The following is a 21,908-nucleotide window of genomic DNA, read 5'->3' on the forward strand; positions in this document are numbered from 1 at the left end:
GAGGTTACTCGAGGTCGCCACTTTTAGAGGGGAGAAGCCGGGAATTGTATCCAAGTCTGAGGTAGAATGCTATCGCTAGAGTAGAATATCACCCCGACGCTTACTGCTCTATATCATTTATGAAGATGTAATGGTGGAGCATCAGGACGCCTTGCTTTTTTTCCCTTAGGATTTTCCAACGAATATCAGGACCAAACCATTCACATCCCTTTTAACAGTACAAAATATTAAGATAATGGGGCTTCCCTGGTGGCGCAGTTGTTGAGAGTCCGCTGCCGATGCAGGGGACACGGGTTCGTTCCCCGGTCCGGGAAGATCCCACATGCCGCGGAGCGGCTGGGCCCGTGAGCCATGGCCACTGAGCCTGCGCGTCCGGAGCCTGTGCTCCGCAACGGGAAGGGCCCGCGTACCGCAAAAAAAAAAGATAATGGGTTGCCACTCCTGAAAAAGAGACCTGGCGTTCTGTTTTCTCAGCCTGGATAGAGAAATAAGACACGTTATTTAATTTTATCTAAACATGTTTGTTTTTCACTTCATCTTCCGATTTAAAAACATGGCCAACCACAAGCAATAAGGCAAGTTAGACTCTCAATAACGTTAAGTTAAAAAAAATGGGTATCCATTGTTTCTGAACCTCAAGTTTATTTATTGTATCATTTTAAGAGGCATCAATTTCGCAATGATGCCCGGACACCTCGTCATTAGAAACGGAACCCAACTTTAGAGTCGATAAGAAATTGACAAGGGGACCACATTTTCGGTGGCTCCATAACAACGCGCATGCGTCTCCTAGAGGGCCACGGTGTTTCCGGGAAGCCAGCCAATCACTTTCCCCACGCAAACTCAGTGGCGACGCTTTCAACTGCATTAACAGGCCTCAACCCCGCCTTCTAGTTCTAGTGGTTTTTATGCGAAGATAACCGATGGGGTTTGGAACGGAGGCTGTTGAGCTGCAACAGCTGCTGGCGTCTGAGAGAAGCCTTCGGTGGTCTTCGGCCTAATGAGCGGGCGGCAAAGAACGCTTTTTCAGACGTGGGGCTCAAGAGTCTCCCGATCCACTGGGGCTCCGAGTTGCAGCTCTGGAACTGAGCGGCCTCAGAGCCCTGGCATCTCCGGGGCGAGTTTTCCTGCAGCGGCACAGGCAGCAGAGGCGGCGGAGGCGACAGAGGCTCAGCCCGAGTCGGACGATGATGTGTTGCTGGTCGCGGTGTACGAAGCAGAGCGGCAGCTGAGTCTAGAGAATGGCGGGTTCTGCACCTCAGCGGGCGCCCTGTGGATTTACCCTACTAATTGCCCGGTGCGGGACTACCAGCTGCACATCGCCAGGACCGCTCTGTTCTGCAACACGCTGGTGTGTCTGCCTACCGGCTTGGGAAAGACCTTCATTGCCGCCGTAGTCATGTACAATTTCTACCGCTGGTTCCCCTCCGGCAAGGTTGTCTTCATGGCCCCCACGAAACCTTTGGTGACACAGCAGATCGAGGCTTGCTACCGGGTGATGGGTATCCCGCAGTCCCACATGGCCGAAATGACAGGTATCTTAGAAACAGTGGGCTAATTTGAAATTAAGAGCTGGGACCCAGGGAAAAGTATGCGTTCTGGGAAATAGCGTTAAAGGAATTCCTGACCTGTGTGGACTAGTCCCCAGATCACAATATGCTTATTTTACGTCTTCTCCCTTGAAACATCATCTACTTGTAGCAAGTCCAGCTCTAATGAATAGGGTTGCTTTATTCAATCTTCAGAGAATTCCTGTATCTTGTCAAAGAATTTTGAAGTGATTATGTGTGTATACCCCATCGGTAATTGAACATGAGTTTCTTCCGCAGAAGGATTTCCCAGTTGAAGAATTTTGTTCTCTTCAAATATTATGTCATTTTGTAGGAATTCTTTAATGGCAGTCTAGTCGTGGTTTTCGGTAAAAGTCAGCATTGACATTTGGACCACAACAAATCTTTAAAATGCATTCCCATGATTTGTCCAATTATCATCTTGAAAGCACATTACCAAAGCAGGAATGCATTCTGAAAATAGGCCAGGTTATTTATATTTTACAGATAACAGTCGGGAGTTTAGAATGTACAATGTCACTTTTATTTACAGGATCTACTCAAGCTTTCACCAGGAAGGAAATATGGGGCAGTAAAAGAGTCCATTTTCTTACACCTCAAGTCATGGTAAATGATCTTTCTAGAGGAGCTTGCCCTGCTGCTGAAATAAAGTGTCTAGTTATTGATGAAGCTCATAAAGCTCTTGGAAATTATGCTTATTGCCAGGTAATTTTGTTAAAAAGTATTTTATAGTGTAAATATATTGATGAAGAGCATTTGGGGGAATAATTATTAATGATGGAAGTTACTGATGGTATTATTATGAAAAGCCTTATATCTATTATCTCAACAGATGGTGATAAATACTTTCCTTCATCCATTCAAATCAGTCTCTGCTGTTATTTGTTTTTTAAATTTAAACAAGACTATTAGTGTCAGATGTAGATGATGAGAGTCTCGTTGAGGCAGTGATCCACTACCATATAGTGGTAGGTAGTTAAAACAATAATAGGTGGTGATACTAGGGAGAGGGTATAGAGTAAGAGTAGAGGGAAAGTTTATTTCATTTAGTGCAAAGAGATGAATTTCACTGCCAGTTTGTGATTTTATTAAGCAGTTTCCTTGGGGACTTTTAAGTATTATTATATCTCTGTATTATTTTCTTGAGAATTGTTATCTAGAGTTGATCTCAGTCAGGAAATGGATATATTTTTCCAAGTTAAATTAATATTCAGTGTGTTAAAGTTTCTGCTTGAAAGGATCATTTTAAAAATTTTATTCTAACTCTGTGGAATTCATTTTGTACATTTAGCTTACATTTAGCAACTTTTTTTTTTTTTTCTTTTGGCTGTGCTGCACGCCTTGCAGGATCTCAGTTCCCCGACCAGGGATTGAAGCCAGGCCATGGCAGTGAAAGCCCAGAATTCTAACCACTAGGCACCAGAGAACTCCCCTTAGCAACTTTATTTTCAAAAAATTTCTACACATTAGGTGATTTTTTTTTTAAACTACAAGGCTATGCTTTCACTGAGTACAATGAGACATGACTGACTTCTTTAATATATAAATAGCACTAAGAATTTATACTACACTGAATATTCCAGATACAGTTTCCAACAGGCACACAGCTTGTTGAAGAATGTAGCTTCCTGGGTTACAAACACAACACCACTTCTATAAAATGCTTGAGAATCCCTCCTGGAAAAAAAGTAATGTATCAGGGACATTTTTTCTTGTATCAGTTTTTAATTAGGACAGTTGTTCTTAAGTCTCCATTAAGTATAATGTTCTGGTTTTTTTTTGGCGGTACCTCATGGCTTGTGGTTTGTGGGATCTTAGTGCCCTGACCAGGGATTAAACCTGGGCCCTTGGCAGTGAAAGCGCAGAGTCCTAACCACTGGACTGCCAGGGAATTCCCTATAATGTTCTATCTTTAAATGTATTCTGTATCATGTTTTAAAAAACTGCATAAATAATATTTTTTGAGTATTGATCAATATTCAGTTTGAGTCTCATTGAATTCATCTTTGACATGGGTTGAAATCAGAGCAGTTTTAAGATAATCTAGTTTTAGTACCATTTGCAGTAGCAAGACATGGAAGCAACCCAAATGTGCATCAACAGATGGTTGGATTAAAAAGATGTGGCGTATGTGTATATATATATATATATATATATATATATATATATATATATATGACACACACACACACACACACACACACACACTGGAATATTAACCATAAAAAAGAGTGAAATATTGTCATTTGCCACTCAGTGAAATAAATCGAACAGAGAAGTATAAATACTATATGATATCACTTATATGTGGAATCTAAAAAGATAATACGAATGAATGTATATACAAAACAGAAACAGACTCACAGACATAGAGCACAAACTTGTAGTTACCAAAGGGGAGAGGAAAGGGTGGAGGGACAAATTAGGGTATGGGATTAACAGATACAAACAACTATATGTAAAATAGATAAGCAACAACGATTTACTGTAGAGCACTGGGAATTATGCCCATTATCTTGTAATAATCTATAATATATAATATGCGAAAATACTGAATCACTATGCTGTACACCTGAAACTAAGACAGTATTGTAAATCAACTATACTTCAATTTAAAAAAAAATAATCTGCTTTTAGTTTCCTACCTCTAATGTGGAACTATGGGATAGTAAGAGCTGTTCCTGTGACTCAGTTTACTTAGGGGTCCTTTTTCCTTGTATTGGGGCATATGGGAATCTGGCAAATTATCCAGTATTGATTATACCAGAAGTGGGTGTTGAATTCAAACTGTAAAGCCTAGAGAGATGCTTTGGTGCCCCTTGGAAAATGTTTTAGGATTTAAAAGGGAATTTAGATTTTAAAAATTACCCCAAATTAGCCTTATTTTTTTATGAATAAACTTAATTTAAAAATTGTGAGCCTTCCACATGAAATCTAACTTCTTTAAAATCTTTCCTAAAACAAACTTTTTTCATTTCAAATCTAATTTCACATTTGTATTTAATTTTTTTAAATTGATTAATTATTTTTGGCTGTATTGGGTCTTCATTGCTGCATGTGGGCTTTCTCTAGTTGTGGCGAGCAGGGGCTACTCTTCATTGTGGTGTGAGGGCTTCTCATTGCAGTGGCTTCTCTTGTTGCGGAGCACAAGGTGTGCGGGCTCTAGGTGTTGCGGGCTCTAGGTGTGCAGGCTTCAGTAATTGTGGCACGTGGGCTCAGTAGTTGTGGCTTGCAGGCTCTAGAGCACAGGCTCAGTAGTTGTGGCTCATGGGCTTAGTTGCTCTGCGGCATGAGGGATCTTCCCGGACCAGGGGTCGAGCCAGTGTTCCCTGCGTTGGCAGGCTGATTCTTAACCGCTGCGCCACCAGGAAAGTCCCTGTATTTAATTTTTTTTTCTATTTTTGTGTTATGATTTATCTTAATCTGGCAGGTGTGCACATGGATATAGCTGTAAGCCTAGACTGTGGCCCAAGCAATGGAGAATAAACTTGATCTTTTTCTACCATTTGCTCTTGAATTAGCCCTTTGAATATTTTGATTTGCCTCAGTATAGGCCTTGATGTTGTAGCTTTATGTATAGAAGAAACCCTAAAGTGTTTTTTTATTTTATTATTATTATTATTTATTTTGCGGTACGCGGGCCTCTCACTGTTGTGGCCTCTCCCGTTGCAGAGCACAGGCTCCGGACGCGCAGGCTCAGCGGCCATGGCTCATTGGCCCAGCCGCTCCGCGGCATGTGGGATCCTCCCGGACCGGGACACGAACCCGTGTCCCTTGCATCGGCAGACGGACTCTTAACCACTGTGCCACCAGGGAAGCCCCCTAAAGTATTTTTGATTGGGATAGAGTATAAACCTAAATCATTTGCTCTTCAGATAACATAACTAAAGATAGTTCCATCTGCTAGTCCATCAGTACTCTAAATAAGGAACAATGATAGTGGATCAGATATACTAGCTTGTTTAACAGAATCATTTTTATTTTTGTATTGGGCAGATGAAATTAAAGAATTGTTTTTTTTTTTTTAAGGTTGTAAGAGAACTAGTCAAATATACAAATCACTTTAGAATCTTGGCTCTTAGTGCCACACCAGGTAGTGATATAAAGGTAAGTAAAATTTATTAATGTTTAAGAAAATAAGAACTTTTGTATGTGACCAGATCAGTTTTCCATTCTAGTATTTAGTTTAACGTCAGGAGTACAGCATTTCATATAAGATGCCTACCTTTTCTTCTGTGGTTGTAGGAGACTATCTACATTAGAGTCTTCAGACTTCAGTGTGCCAAAGAATCACCTAAAGCTGTTTTTTAAATTTTTACTGTTTTATTTTGAAATGACTTTAGACTTCCAGAAAATTTGCAAAAATTAAAGTCTGTATATCCTTCACTCAGCTTCCCCTAATGTTAACATATTACATAACCATAGTAAAATTATCAAAACCAGGAAATTAACATTGGTACAATACTAGTAACTGATCTGCAAATCTTATTTGACTATTGCCAGTTTTCCCACCAGGGTCCTTTTCTGCTCTGGGGTCCATTCTATGATCCCACATTGCATTTAGTTGTCACGTCTCCTCAGTACCTTCCAGTCTGTGACAGTCCTCATTCTTTTCTTGTCTTCCATGACCTTGATGCTTTTGAAGAGTAGGTGCCAGTTATTTTGTAGAATATCCCTCAATTTGGGATTGTCTGATGTTTTCTTATGATTGGAGTGAGGTTCTGTATGCATTTTGGGCAAGAATACCCCAGAAGTGATGTTGTACCTTTCTTAGTGCATTGTATCCGCGAATACATGATGATTTGTCTTATTACTGGTGCTGTTAATTTTGACTTGGTTCAGATGATGACTTTCTGGTTTCTCTATTGTAAAACTACTGTTTTTCCCTTTTTACTTAAGTCTGTTGTGGGGGAGATACTATGAGACTATGTAAATATTCTGTTTTAGCATCCAATGATGGTTCTTGCTTGCAACAATTATTTCTGTGCTGTTTGCCGAATCATTATTTCCTCTTTCCCTCATTTCTTTTACATTTCAAAATTTGAATTCTTCTGTTGTGAAAAGCTGTCTTCTCTCCTCATTTATTTTATTTATTTATTTATTTATTTATATTTGCTGTACGCGGGCCTCTCACTGTTGTGGCCTCTCCCGCTGCGGAGCACAGGCTCCGGACACGCAGGCTCAGCGGCCATGGCTCACGGGCCCAGCCGCTCCACGGCATGTGGGATCTTCCCGGACTGGGGCATGAACCCGTGTCCCCTGCATCAGCAGGCGGACTCTCAACCACTGCGCCACCAGGGAAGCCCCTCCTCATTTATTTTTAATTCAGGTCTTTACATCAATATGGACTAATGGATATATATATATATGGATATATATATATTTTTTATTGGCTACAATCCAATACTATCATTAATAATTTTGATTGTTCTAGATTGGACCATTGAGAGTGCCTTGAAGATGGCTCCTGTGTCCTTTAGAATGCACTTTTGTTTGTTCGTGTGTTTGTTTTGAACACTTCCTAACTTACTGGCATCACAAGATATTTTATGATCATTTAGTGTTTTTCCAGTCCCCGCTGTGGAATCCACCATTTCTCTAGGGAGCTCAGAGGATGGTAAAAAGTTTTGAGCCCTATCCCATGCAGATTTTGAGCCTTATCCCATGACATTCTAATTTAGTAGCTCTGAATGGTCTTCTGTGTTAGGTTCTGGATAATTTCAAAAGTAGCTTTCAATTCTGCCAAGCCATAGACTTTTTTCCTTCTGTCCATAGCCTTGATTAGTTTTAGAAATTTCTATCCTATCATTTCTGCCCAACCTTTTTTAAACATGCTTGATTGTTTTTAGTCATCAAGTCTCTGCTTAAATATCACCTCTTCAGAAAAATTCACTCTTAAGCTATGAAAAGTCAACTCTTCCTATCTTGTTATTTTCTTCTTAATATCTATCACAGTCTGTCATTCTTTTGCTTATTCATTTATTTGTTGTATTTTTGCTCCACTAAAATAGTACCTACATGAATGTAGGGATTATGTCTATCTTGGTTATGCCTCTATCACCAATTCAATATCTGGCATGTGGGAGTTACTCAGATATTTCTTGAATGAATGAATGATTAAAAATACTAAAGTCTGGGACTTCCCTGGCGGTCCAGTGGTTAAGACTCTGTGCTACCAACGCAGGGGGCACGGGTTCAATCCCTGGTTGGGGAACTAAGATCCCACATGCTGTGCGGCCAAAGGAAAAAAAAATACTGAAGTCTTAGTCAATTTTATAAAATGGTCATATATTTACTCTAGAGTTTGAATGTATGTGGACATTCAGTAACTATAGTGTACTACTGTATTAGGCATTATACCAGGTGTTGGGAATACAAAAGTGACTAAGATATGATTCTTGCCCTAGAGTATTTTTTGTCTGAAACTAAGCCCATGAGGCTTTACTAGTTTAAAAAAAAAGAGTTCTTAATTTCTGGATACTTTCAGGATTCTTTCTTCATCCTTTCCTCCATCCATCCATCTCTCCCTTCCTTTCTTTTTTTTCATCACACCCAGTAGAACTGTGGTCTAATGGTACAGCAGTTGTTTATACCAACAGATTTTTTGTTTTTTCTTAAATTCCCTATTTTTACAATTAAGTTCCTTTATAAGCTTTTGGTGAATGAAATTTAGCTCCAGAAATATATTCACAGCATATATATTGATTTAAATGGAAAATATTCCACTCATTTATTTATTTATTTATTTATTTATATTTTTGGCCACACCCGCAGCTTGTGGTGTCTTAGCTCCCTGCCAGGGATCAAACCCGCACCCTTGGCAATGAAAGTGTGGAGTCTTAAACCACTGGACTGCCAGGGAATTCCCTCCATTCATTTATTAATAATAGATTTAGCGTAGGACATATGCCCTCAGTTTCTTAACAAGTCAGTTTGTAAAGTATTTCCAAGGTACATTTGTATCCTTTAGTAGTAACAGGACTTCTCTGTTTTCCCCATAAAAAATCAGTGGAAAAAAGTATTTGCCAGGGAATCAGGAAATCTGGGTTTTAGTTCTGGCTCTAAAATTGACTGTTATATAATGTTTTGGGGATTTGGTTTGCTAATTTGAAACTTCTATTTTGTCTGAGTCTTTATAAATATTGACAAGATATAACACTACCATTGGAAAGCACAAAATACATTTGAGGAACTTGTTGGACATTTTATCTCTTGGATGCTTGGCATGCAAGAAAGATGTTTCAAAAGCATTTTCCCCTATTGTGCCACTCCTGATGTGCTATAATTTGTAGTTTTAAAAAATATTTAATGATATAAATTTCTAATTTTTTTTCAAAAACTTATTGCTATTTTATTTTTGTTAGTGGCAAACTAAAAAATTTAGTAAGTAATATAATATATAATCATACTTAATTGATTTTCTGTAGGCTGTGCAACAGGTTATTACCAATCTACTAATTGGGCAGATAGAGATTCGTTCTGAAGATTCTCCAGATATTTTGCCATACTCTCATGAAAGACGAGTTGAAAAGCTTGTTGTTCCTCTTGGTGAAGAACTTGGAGCTATACAAAAGGCATATATACAGGTAAGCCATTTTTATCATAATTCAGGGTTTTAATAAATGAACTGATAATGTAATTATTTTACTTAACAGAATCAGACTGTGAGAATGTATAGTTATAATCATTTATATAATTAATATGGTAAAAAATTCTTTGAAATGACAATTTTCAGTATGAGCGCCATGTTTTATATGTACTGGCAAACTATTAGTTAAAGAGGAAATACAAAATGATGGACCGTTTCTAAAGCCAATTTAGTTTTGTATTTTCTTAAGTAAACCTTTTAATTGCAGTATAACCAGCCCCCCCAAACATATGAACAGCATAGTACATTAAATGTAAGTGTGCAGCACAGTAAATTTTCACATAGTGAACACACCCAAAACATGTATCCAGATTCAACCAGAACTTTCTTTGTAAGGAAATATATTTTCAATATATTCCTCCCTGATCCCTTGTACAGCAGTGTTTCTCAACTGGGGACTATCTTGCCCACTTGGTGGCATTTGGCAATGTCTTGACACATTATTGATTGATTGGTTGCGTTGGGTCTTTGTTGCTGCACGCGGGCTTTCTCTAGTTGCAGCGAGCGGGGGCTACTCTCCGTTACGGTGCGCGGGCTTCTCATTGCAGTGGCTTCTCTTGTTGCGGAGCACGGGCCGTAGGCGTGCGGGCTTCAGCAGCTGTGGCTTGCGGGCTCTAGAGCGCAGTCTCAGTAGTTGTGGCACATGGGCTTAGTTGCTCCGTGGCATGTGGGATCTTCCCGGACCAGGGCACGAACCCGTGTCCCCTGCATCGGCAGGCGGACTCTCAACCACTGCTCCACCAGGGAAGCCCTAACTTTATTGATTTCTTTTAGAGTGCTTCTTTAGGCACATGTGGTCAGCAAAGCTGATCAGCAAAGCTAGAAGAGAGGAAAGATTGAAATGTACTAAAATAGATATGTTTTAGGAAATAAAACTTAGGCAAATTACATATTGCTGTAGTAGGTCTTCATCTGGAGGTCGCTTTTTACCTTCACTGTGGCATCAAGCTCAGGACCTTTTGTCTGCTGTTTCCTCTGCCTGGAATGCTCTGTCTTCAGAACTTCTCAGGCTCGGCATACTTTATCATTCAGATGTCAAGTATTACCTCTTAAAAGAAACCATCTTTGGTGGCATGAACACGTGGAGAACTGTGGGAGCCTCCATGCCCAGTTCTCCCCTGAGAGCGCCCTGCTGTCACCCATGCAGCAGTAGGCTCCGTTGCTTGCCCAACCCGGGCCACCGTCTCTCCTGCTGCTTGGTTCCAGAGGCAGCCCTGGCCCAGAGCGGTCCATCCCCAGCCAGGAACCTTAGTGTGGGAAACCGGCTGCTTGGAGGTGGAAGGGCGCTGGCAAGGTCACAATCCAAGGGCCCGCTCCTCTGCATCCTGGGGCTGGATGACGGATGAGGCAGGGGGTGCCCGGGCAGAGCACAATTGCTGCTCCTCCCCCCACCCCCCAAAAAAAAGAAAGAAAGAAAGAAAGGAAGGGAGAGAGGAAGGAAGGAAGGAAAGAAAGAAAGAAACCCTCTTTGTCCACTTATATGATAGTGACCCCCTTCCATCAAAGACTCTACAAAGCATTACTGTGTTTTAGGTTCTTAAATGCATTATCATAATCAAAATTCTCTATTTTCTTTGTTCACTTCTTTACTCCTTTCTTCTGTCTATTGAATGTAAACTTTAGGAAAATAGAAACTTCATTTGTCTCAGCCACAATATCCCCAGCATCAGGAACGATGCTTGATATGTAGTATATACTTAATGAATATATTTTAAAAAATATCTATTTATTTATTTATTTGGCTATGTCAAGTCTTAGTTGTGGCACGCAGGATCTTTGTTGCGGCATGCAAGATCTTTCATTATGGCACGTGGGCTTCTCTAGTTGCAGCGCGGGCTCTCTAGTTGTGGCACGCAGGCTCCAGAGCGTGTGGGCTCAGTAGTTGTGGCATGCAGACTTAGTTGCCCTGTGGCATGTGGGATCCTAGTTCCCCAACCAGGGATCGAACCCGCATCCCCTGCATTGGAAGGCAGATTCTTAATCACTGGACCACCAGGGAAGTCGCTTAATGAATATTTTTGAGAGAATGAATCAGTGAATGAAATTAAATGTACTCAAGGGATTTTGATTTAGTCATCACTCTACAAATATTTGCCTATGTGCTAGACTTGTTCTAGGCATTGAAGATGCAACAGAGCAAAAAATCGAGGCCCTCCTTTCATTGTGCTTAGTTTGGAGGGAGAGGAGGAGAGTTAAGAAATAAACAGATAAATACATATGTTCGTTTTTTGTTTTTTTTAAAAAATAAATTTATTTATTTTATTTTTGGCTGCATTGGGTCTTCGTTGCCGTGCACGGGCTTTTTCTCTGGTTGCGGCGAGCAAGGGCTACTCTTCGTTGCAGTGCACCGGCTTCTCATTGTGGTGGCTTCTCTTGTTGCAGAGCACAGGCCCTAGGCCCACGGGCTCAGTAGTTGTGGCTCGCGGCTCTAGAGCGCAGGCTCAGTAGTTGTGGCGCATGGGCTTAGTTGTTCCGTGGCATGTGGGATCTTCTCAGACCAGGGCTTGAACCCATGTCCCCTGCATTGGCAGGCGGATTCTTAACTGTCGCACCACCAGGAAAGCCCAACACATATGTTCTTGAATTATCGCTGAATCTAATAATTGCTTGTGCTGACTCTCACATCGATTATCTGAGGATAATTGTCAAGTACTTTAAAGCTTTATCATCTCTTCTGTGTTTACTTAAAAATTCATTTTAAGACAAACTTTATTTAACATATAATTTAATATATAAAACTATTTTAGTATGTGAGGAAATGTATTTGTGAAAGGATTTTAAAATAAACTTAAACTAAATTTCTTTGAAATTTGCAGATTTTGGAAGCACTTGCAAGTTCTTTGATTCAGAGGAATGTTTTGATGAGAAGGGATATTCCCAATCTAACAAAATACCAGATAATTCTGGCAAGAGATCAATTTAGGAAAAACCCATCTCCAAATATTGTGGTAGGTATTTTAAAATAAATTTTGCTGATAGACTACATTTTTACTTAGAACCAGGATGAAATGTAAATAATGATTATTTTTTGGTATATATTAGCTCATCAAGAATTCAGGGGTGGTTTATATCGTTTATAAAATCATGAAAAAGATCTAGCAGGAATACAGTTTAATGATGTGAATTAAGATAAATTTATCTTATAACTTTTAATTAAGAATTGGTCTTTTAGTTCACTTCTGTTTTGTAAAGTAAAAGGGTCATAAGAGGGTAGATTTTAACTAACTTTTAGACCCATAGCATTTAGTCTTAAATCTCCATACCGAGGTTGGATTAAGCATCACAGTAAGCTTTGTATTTTTAATCTTTATAGGAAAAAAATAGGTGGATAGGAACATATCCATCAAGTTAGGTCCAGAGTCAAAAGAGATGCTCACAAGCATGAAAAGGCACTGAGTCATTCTTGGAACTGAGAGGGAATGCATGTGCAAAAGGACAGAGGCAATTGAATGAAGGTATAAAGGAGACAGTGAGAAAACCAATTTGCCTGAGGTAAAGGATTGAGGGAGTCAGATATGATCTAGGTTGTGACCACCTGGGAGTGCTTTAAATATTATACTAGAAATATGGACTTTATTCTATAGTATCTGGGAAACCACAAAGGGAATTTTCTGTGAAATTGCAGTGTATTATACTAGACTTTAATAAAATGTTTAAAGTTTCTGCTAGGAGTTAAAGGTTCATTAAAATTTTAAATCATAAATCTAAACCTGTTGAATTTGATCTCACTGATGAGAGTTTATGTTTTACAGAGACATTGTTTTACCCTTTTAGGTAATTAGCGTGCTATTTTAAGGCATTTATCACTATCCTGGAAACATTTAAAATGAGTGTAACTGATATTAATGCTACTAAAATTGTAAGGTATTAAATAATAGTCTGCATCTCTAATAAAGGAAAATAATTAAAATATATTCTCAATGGTCTTTTAAAGGTATTTTATTGTATAGATATACTGACTGTATGCTCCTACAAAAGGAATATATACTTTACTTTTCCTTGAGAGTAGTGGTTAAAAGCACAAGCACACTGGCCCAAATTTCCTAGGTTCAAATACTGGCTCTGCTACTTATCACCTACATGAGCTTCCACATATGTAAAATGGGCATAACAATAGTACCTACGTCCTAGGTGTTAAGATTAAATAAGTTTGTATAAGTAGTGTGCTTATAACGGTGTCTGGTGCTCCCTGTCAGATGTTACTGTGGCATGTATACCTGGTGTTAAATGTTAGTGTTAAACAGTTTGATTAAATATTTGTCCTGATGTCAGAAACATTTGTGAGGATAGGCCCGTATCTGTTTTATTTTCCCTTGTATCCCAAATGTCTAGCTCAGTGCTCGGCAAATAGTAGGTGCTTATTAAATTGTTTTGAAAGACCAAATAAATCTATATACTGCTAATAATTTACCTGCAAAGAAAAACAGCATATGATAAATATCCCCCCGTTCATTTATTCTCTTTAAAATGTAAGTTTCATGTTGAATTAAATAAAGGGGCAGATTGTATATGGAAAGTACATTGACACCTTTCCATAGCAACATCTTAGGACATTCAGTAGAACCAATAAGTTCTGCATGGAACATGTATCTTCATTTCTTTCTCTGGGTAAATTTGATACATGCTTGTTTTTTCTAGGGACTGCAACAAGGCATAATCGAGGGAGAATTTGCTATTTGTATTAGTTTATATCATGGTTATGAATTATTGCAGCAAATGGGAATGAGATCATTATATTTCTTCCTTTGTGGAATTATGGATGGAACTAAAGGTAAATTATATGAAATTATTTTTAAAAGTGCTGACGTGTATTATTTTGGTTAACGATATGTATTGAGCCATTTGGATTACTTAAGGTGCTTTATTTTAAAAAGCAGTGAAGGGGACTTCCTTGTGTGTCCAATGGATTTCCTTGGTGGTCCTCCCCAATGCAGGGGGCCCGGGTTTGATCCCTGGTCAGGGAACTAGATCCCACATGCTGCAACTAAGACCCAGCACAACTTAATAAATAAATAAATAAAATAAAAAGCTGTGAAATAGTTATGTAACAAATTCTTTCTTTCTTTTTTCTTCCTTCCTTCCTTCCCTCCTTCCTTCCTTTCTTTTTCTTCTTCTTCTTCTTCTTTTTTTTCTTAAACTGTGGACATGTATTTCTCACAGTTCTGGAGGCTGGGAAGTCCAAGATCAAGGTGCCAGCCCATGTTTCTTTGCTTTTGATAAATTGCTGGAAGAAAAGAAGCCATTCATTAATACATATGTGAATGTGGAACTGGAAAAAGTTGCTGGTTTTTATTTTTAAATTTGAAAAACTTGCATTCATTGCTATAGTTTAATTTCTTTTAAATAAATGATACATTTGATTAGTTTTGCTATTAAATTTATTGGAAAAATATTTTCTTAATTTCTGAAGGAATGACTCGGGCAAAAAAAGAACTTAGCCGAAATGAGGACTTCATGAAACTCTATAATCATCTAGAGTGCATGTTTGCACATACACGTAGTACTTCAGCAAGTGGCATTTCTGCTATCAAAAAAGGTCTGGTTTTTCTTTTAAATTTTTGTATTGCTTCCTCTTTATCAAGGTTAATTTTAAAATTATGCTCCATTGATCCACATGTCTATTTATATCTCCTTATACTTCTGTAGCAATAGACCTGTTAAATGCTAAAAGATCTTATTCTTCAACTTAGGATAAATATATATTCAAGCAGTTCATAAACTTTAAATATATAATAGAAGTTAGTAGTAGTTGTTACTGGTAGTGAAAATTCTCAGAACTACCAAAAACTAATTTATAGCTTAACTAAATGTGAATTTTTCCCTTCTCTTTGCTGCTGATTCTCATTTGGAGTCTTTCTCAGAATGAAATTTTCATAAAAATTCAGTTTATTTTACAGTAAGGTTTGTGTGCTACCCAGATGCTACTTACTGTTTAAATAAAAAGAAATAAGTTTTAACGAATCCATTTGAAAGGGTAATTAAAATACATTAATGTAATCGAATATGGAAAAATACAGAAAAATTTTTTGTGTTTTGTTTTTTTACAGGAGATGAAGATAAAAAGTTCTGCTATAGTCATCCAAAATTAAAGAAATTAGAAGAAATTGTAGTTGAACACTTCAAGTCGTGGAATGGTAGGTCGTATTTAATAGACTCAAGGCAAGGCAAAGTTATTGAGAAAGCTAAAACTCTGACTCATTAGTTTGTGCTAACATTTCTTATGGAGAATATGAGCTTTTAATTATTCTGGATAATGAATATAAAAAAGCTCTGAGAAATTTTGGGAGCGTAGGCACCAGGGGAATGGTGGAAATGTTAAGAATAGGGTATTATGTGAAAAAGAAAAGTCAACCTGGGGCAGTATAAGGGAAGCAGATAATAAAACAATGTATAATATAATGATAGGGAAAAGTAAGCTAGGTGAGAAAATAGAGAGTCATGAAGGAGGCTATTTTATATATAGTTTTAGAGCAGACCTCTTTGTAGGGTGATGTTTGAGCTGTTACCTGATGGAAGTAAGGGAGCATGCCTTGTGGATTTCTGTAGGAGGATCATTCCTGGCAGAGAGAATAGCAGATTCAAAGGCCCTGAGGCAGTAGGGTGCTTGGTAAGATTAAGGATCAGTAAACAAACCAATTTGGCTGGAGTAGTGTAATGAGGATGAGTGGTGTAGGCAGAGGTTGGAGAGACAGCCAGGGGCCAGGTCATGTAGGGTTTGTAGGCCATGTCAGGACTTTGGATTTTATTCTGTGCATGCTTGTGATTTGTGAAACTATTACAGAGGCATTCGGAGCAGCAGAGTGACGTGATCTGACTTATATTTTTAAAATATCACTCTCGTAGACGTTGGCCAATTAGGAGGCTATTGTAATAGTCTAAGATGATAACAGATGATGATAGTTTATACCAAGATAGTAGTACCAAGCAGCAAGGTGGTTCTGAGAAGTGGTTATAGATTCTAGATATATTTTGAAGTTGGAGCCAACAGCGTTTATTGATGGATTGGACATAGAGTATGAGAAAAAAAATCATTAGGAGTGTGTGTGTGTGTGTGTGTGTGTGTGTGTGTGTGTGTGTGTTTGCAGATGACTGTATGAACAAAGAGAAAACTAACAACATGGAGAAGAAAGAGCAAATGTATTAGGATGCTTTTGAGACATCTAAGTTGAGATGTGTAGGCATTGGATAAGTGAATCTGGGTCTCAGAAGAATGGTCTGGGATATTTTTATCTATTTACATATATATAAATAAATTTTAGAGTTATCAGCATTAAGACAATATTAAAAGTTTCAAGAATGGATGTGGTCATATCACCAGCAGTACAGTTTAGGGACAGAGGGCCGGGAATTAGTCCTGCAGAATACCAACATTTAGAGTTCAGAGGGGAAAATGCCACAAAGAAGATTGAGAAAGAAACCAGACAAGTGAATTATCAGAGATGCTGAGGGAAGAGACTATTTCAGTAGGAAGGAGTGGATTGTGTTAAATACTACTGAGAGGTGTGGTCAGATGAACTAAAAAGCATCCACTGAGTTTGGCAATATAGAGTTATTGATGACTTTGGTAGAGCAGCTTTAATGGATTGAAGATAGAAAGGCAGGCTGCGGCCATGTTGAAGGAGATAGGCTTTGCACTGAAAGTAGCTATTGATCTGCAGTTGGTCAGATGTAGAGTCTTGATGCTATGCTGATTCAAAGGAGGTTTATCTGGAATAATTTTCCTTGCAACAGCAGCTGCTTCTTTTTCCTTATGTATTATACATTAACTTTATTAAGTCATTTAATTCATAAGGTTGTTATGAAGACTAAATGAGTTCATAATATAAAATGCTTAGTGTAGTCTGTGGCACACACATGATGATTAACATAATATAGATCATGTTTAAGAAAGAAGGATTGTCAAAGACCCATGCAAGGTTAAAAAACAAAAGAAAGCAAATAACAAAAAACTCCACACAACTTGCAATTATTAACCAATTGCTATATGCAAGTCTACATACTTTATATTTACTGTTTCATTTAATCATCACCTCAATCCATTTTAGATATTAAGAAACTAAAGTTTAAAGAGATTAAATGACTACCATGGTCACACATCACCCAGAGACTAAGTGGTCCAGCCTCAAAATCATGTTTTTATTTATGCATTCTACTCCTCCCAAGCACAGAGACACTGGGAGCAGCTTTGTGATTGACTGTTGGGTATATTCTGCAGTTTCCTTGGAGAATTTGAACATATCAATAATTTGGAGACAGAATACCATGGCCTGGATTAAGACAGTGCCTTTAGTGAGCAGAAAGGAAAGGGAAGATATACAAAATCAGTGAGAGCTCTGCAGTCCTGTGCTTCTGATTTAGAAGGTAAAGGGGAATAACAGGCGTCATGCATGAATTGAAGGACTGGTCAAAAGGTAATTTTTATTTGGTTTAGGTTTTTATTTTATGACAGCCAATGAGAGATAAGGAACGAGGTTTATTAAGATTACTAGAAAAGGTAGGAGGAAAACCAGCAAAGATTTAAGATGCCTTAAATTATTTTTTTGAAAGAATTGTCACTCACTAATATATAGTTTCAGGTTTGTCTTTTGAATTAGTTCTCATCTAAATGCTTTTATAAAAGTTGTAATTAAAGTATTTTTGTTATATAGCTCAAAAGACATCTGACAAGAAATGTGACGAGACCAGAGTTATGATCTTCTCTTCATTTCGAGATAGTGTTCAAGAAATTGCAGAAATGCTTTTACAGCATCAGCCAATTATTAGAGTAATGACTTTTGTTGGCCATGCCTCAGGGAAAAGCATGAAGGGTTTTACCCAGAAGGAGCAACTGGAGGTAATTATTTTTGGAAATGATGAATATAAAAATAAAATTGATAAGCTTTGCACTTACGCCTTTTTTTGTTTTAACTCACTGGTCAGTTGGCTACATCTTAAAGATAATTTTGTAGTAAATGTATAAATAAAACTAGGCATATTTTGAAAGACCAAAAAAAGTGGGTGTTTTTGGATTTTGAAATTTTTTTAAAAAGTATAATGGTTAAGCAGAAAGGCTCTGGATTCATATTATGTAGGTTGGAATGCTGGTTCTTCCACTTATAAGTTTCTTTACTTCCTGTGCCTCAGTTTTCCTTATCTGTAAACATACCCTGTAGAGCTATTGTAAGCATTAAGTGAAATCGTACTGTAGAGCCTTCAAGAAGTGTTTACTATTTATTTATCTTAAGTCACTTTAGTTATTTATTCCAAACAAATAATAAGCTTACACTTTTTTCTGTTATCTAAAAATCTTAACTTAAAAATATGGTCAGAGGAAACCATGGTGGTATTTAAGGTAGCTGTATGCTCTGAATATTCATCATAAATTTTTGAGTGCTATGATGTTTTGGGGGATATTTTAGACTATAGATTTTTTTTTTTTTTTTTTGCGGTACGTGGGCCTCTCACTGTTGTGGCCTCTCCTGTTGCGGAGCACAGACTCCGGACGCGCAGGCCCATCGGCCATGGCTCACGGGCCTAGCCTCTCCACGGCATGTGAGATCTTCCCGGACCGGGGCACGAACCCGTGTCCCCTGCATTGGCAGGCGGACTCTCAACCACTGCGCCACCAGGGAAGCCCTAGACTATATATAGATTTTTATAAACTGTATACAGGTTTTTTCAGGTTAGCTATAGGTCTACACTTGAGTAGGTATGTCTTTAATGTCTAATTCATTTTGAAAGATCCTTTCTTGATTCTGTCAACATTAATAGATGAGGACTCCTATTATTAAATACTTCTTATACCAGTCCCCACTGTACTCAAAAGAGTCTGTTTAAGCAAACTGGATCTGGTGGAGAGAATCTAGGAGGTTTTCCTTAGTCTGAATGTAACACTATTCCCTATCTCGAGTCTAATAAGTACTCTAAAGGGTTCAGGCATCTAGTGGATGATTATTACTAACGTTAATAATCACGTTAGTGATTAGTAATATCTGTGTGAAAAATGAAGTGAATTTCTACCTAGGAGGTCAAGCATTTTGAAATACCCATAGTCCCCAACCTGGTCTCTGGCCAACTTCATTATTACCCAGAGTCATATTTCCTGGGTTTGTCAGGTATCATAAGAAACCTTATAGATTTTATTCACTTTGTCTTTTATTCACTTTTATCAATAATATTTTTATGTAGGCCAGGGTAACAATCCTTTTTATTACTCCTATACATAATTGTTTTCATAACAGGAGATTTATTCTGAAATAAGCTTTCAAGCAGATAGTTGTAATTGAATTATTCATTTATCTAGAAACAAGTGATGAAGTCACAGAGGAAGTTGGGGGCCAGATTCTTTAGGACCTTACATTTCCATTTTAATGACTTTGGCTTTTACTCTGAATAAAGTGAGAAGACCTTGGAGAATTTGGAGCAGAGGAGGGTCTTGTCCTGATTGATATTTTAAAAGAATCACACTGGCTGCTGTCTTAAGAATAAACTATAGGGGCTAAGGGTGGAAATAGGAAGACCAATTGGAAGACTTATTAGAATAATTCAAGCTAAAGATGATGGTGGCTTGGACTAGGGTGGTAGCAGGTTGTGAGAAATGATTGGATTCTGGATATATTTTGAAGGTCAAGCTGACAGGACTTATTGACAAATTAGAGTGGGATATGAGATAAAGGAGTGTGAAGGCTGACTCCAAGGTTTTTGGCCTGAGCAACTGAAAAGAGTGGCTATTAACTAAGGTGGATAAGACTGCAGGAAAGGCAGGTTTTGTAGAGAATATTAGCTTGGTTTTGGACAAATTAACTTTGGCATGCCTATGAGATTAGTGGTTTTCAAATTGTCAAAACTGATGGAGGACCAGTTTATTTCCATTCAATACATCACAGATACCTTTGAACATTACAACAAAAATGAATTACTAGAAAAATAAGCTTAATGAAAAACAAAGTTCACGTCTAAATTTTTTTTTAGAGTCAACAGATGGGGAATACTCTGTCAAGTTTCTAAACTCTTACTCATAGTTTTTGTAGTCTTGTCAGCTGGTAGTAGACAGTTTGTGAACCAATACCGGCACCAGTAATAAATACTTCATGGATTGTACTTTGAGTTACACTGTTTTAAACATCAAGTAGCGATGTTAAGTAAACAATTGAATACATGTCTTGACTTCATGGGTTCATGGAAATATATATTTGGGAATCATCATCATGTAGATGAGACTGGGTTGAATGAAGACATAGAAGATGTCCAAAGACTGAGTCTTGGGGAATCAGAATAAGTGGCTAGTGAAATGGGAGAAAGACCAGGAGAGTATGGTATCTCCTGGAGGAGGAAGTGATTAAATGTATAAATACTGCTGGTGGGTCATATAAGATGATAACTGGGAATTGACTATTGGAATAAGAGAGGAGAAGTCAAATGACCTTGAAAAGAACATTTTCAGTGGAATGGTGGGACAAGCCACCACTGAGAAGAGCTGGAGATAGCAAGTATACAAGTCTTTCAAGGATTATTACTAAAAGGAGCACAGAGATGGAAGTAGTTTTTTGTTTGTTTGTTTTATGTTGAGATACATAATAGTATGCTTATATGTTGATAGGAATGACCAGTTGAGAAAGAAAAATTGATGACAGAGCAGAGAGAAGAGTATTGCTGGAATGATCTTTGAGTAGTTAAGGGAAAAGGATGGGATCTAGTATAAAACTATGGGGGGTGACCTCAGTTAAGAACACGGATAGTTTGTCCAAAACAATAGGAGGGGAAGGTAAACTATGCAGGCACAGGTAGAGGTGGGTATGTAGATGTGGCAGTGATACCTTGCAGAAAGTCTTTTTTTTTTTTTTTTTTTTTTTCCGGTATGCGGGCCTCTCACCGCTGTGGCCTCTCCCGTTGCGGAGCACAGGCTCCGGACGCGCAGGCTCAGCGGCCATGGCTCACGGGCCCAGCCGCTCCGCGGCATGTGGGATCTACCCAGACCGGGGCACGAACCTGTGTCCCCTGCATCGGCAGGTGGACTCTCAACCACTGCGCCACCAGGGAAGCCCGGAAAGTCTTTTTTGATTGCTCAGTTTTTGTCATGTCACCAACTGAGAGTGAGGATGGGGAGGAAATGTTGGAAGTTTGATGAGAGAGGAGTGAGGAGGAGAATGGGGAGAGTGAATGGATTAGGGAAATATAAGATTATTTTCAGATAGCACTAAGGGCTCACTCAAGGTGAGATATTACAAGTTTAAAGTATAACCAGTCAGCATGGTTGGTGTTTTCCTTCATCCACATTCAACTGTGTAAATACAGACCCAGTGGAAAGTGGGATATAATCAGTGTTGCAGTTTAGTTAGGAATATTGGAGGAGAGAGAAGCAAGGGAGTGGGTTGTAAGCTAGAGTGTAGTGTAAACAGCAAAAAAATGGTAGGATCAGTAGATTATAAGAAGTCCTGGTGGAAATTACTTAATCACTTATTCCTTTCTTTGATTAAACAACTTCTGGTTCATATTTATTTTTCAAACTCTAGGGAAATTAATATCAATCCTAGGCAAATAAATAACAATTTAGCTTGTACCTGCTACTAAAAAGAAAGTTCTTTGACATCCTTTATTAATCTATTAATTATTTATATTAAAGAATTTTTTTTTTTTACAACTCTAGCTCTGGGCTTTTTTTTGATCAGGACAAAAAGGACATCTGTTTTAAGTTACATACAGGTAATGTT

At 38.2% G+C, this 21,908-nt stretch overlaps 1 protein-coding gene across 6 annotated transcripts in view; it reads left to right on the top strand.

Moving 5' to 3' along the window:
• The first annotated feature begins 637 nt into the window (after positions 1–637).
• The window catches only part of FANCM (FA complementation group M), a 54,191-nt gene continuing 32,920 nt past the window's right edge, over positions 638–21,908 (top strand). For 3 of the 6 annotated variants that reach the window (XM_033428437.2, XM_033428439.2, XM_012533081.3), the window contains exons 1-9: positions 638–1,535; positions 2,104–2,276; positions 5,601–5,678; positions 8,999–9,157; positions 12,036–12,167; positions 13,858–13,990; positions 14,630–14,755; positions 15,267–15,353; positions 17,868–18,052. In XM_033428437.2, coding sequence (XP_033284328.2) covers positions 1,001–1,535; positions 2,104–2,276; positions 5,601–5,678; positions 8,999–9,157; positions 12,036–12,167; positions 13,858–13,990; positions 14,630–14,755; positions 15,267–15,353; positions 17,868–18,052 — 1,608 coding nt within the window. In that variant the 5' untranslated portion in view covers positions 638–1,000. The remainder of the gene's footprint in view (positions 1,536–2,103; positions 2,277–5,600; positions 5,679–8,998; positions 9,158–12,035; positions 12,168–13,857; positions 13,991–14,629; positions 14,756–15,266; positions 15,354–17,867; positions 18,053–21,908) is intronic. The other 3 variants (XM_033428438.2, XM_049706882.1, XM_033428440.2) reach the window with 3 other exon arrangements.

The sequence above is a fragment of the Orcinus orca genome, chromosome 2, assembly GCF_937001465.1.
Source record: "Orcinus orca chromosome 2, mOrcOrc1.1, whole genome shotgun sequence".
Taxonomy (NCBI): Eukaryota; Metazoa; Chordata; class Mammalia; order Artiodactyla; family Delphinidae; genus Orcinus; species Orcinus orca.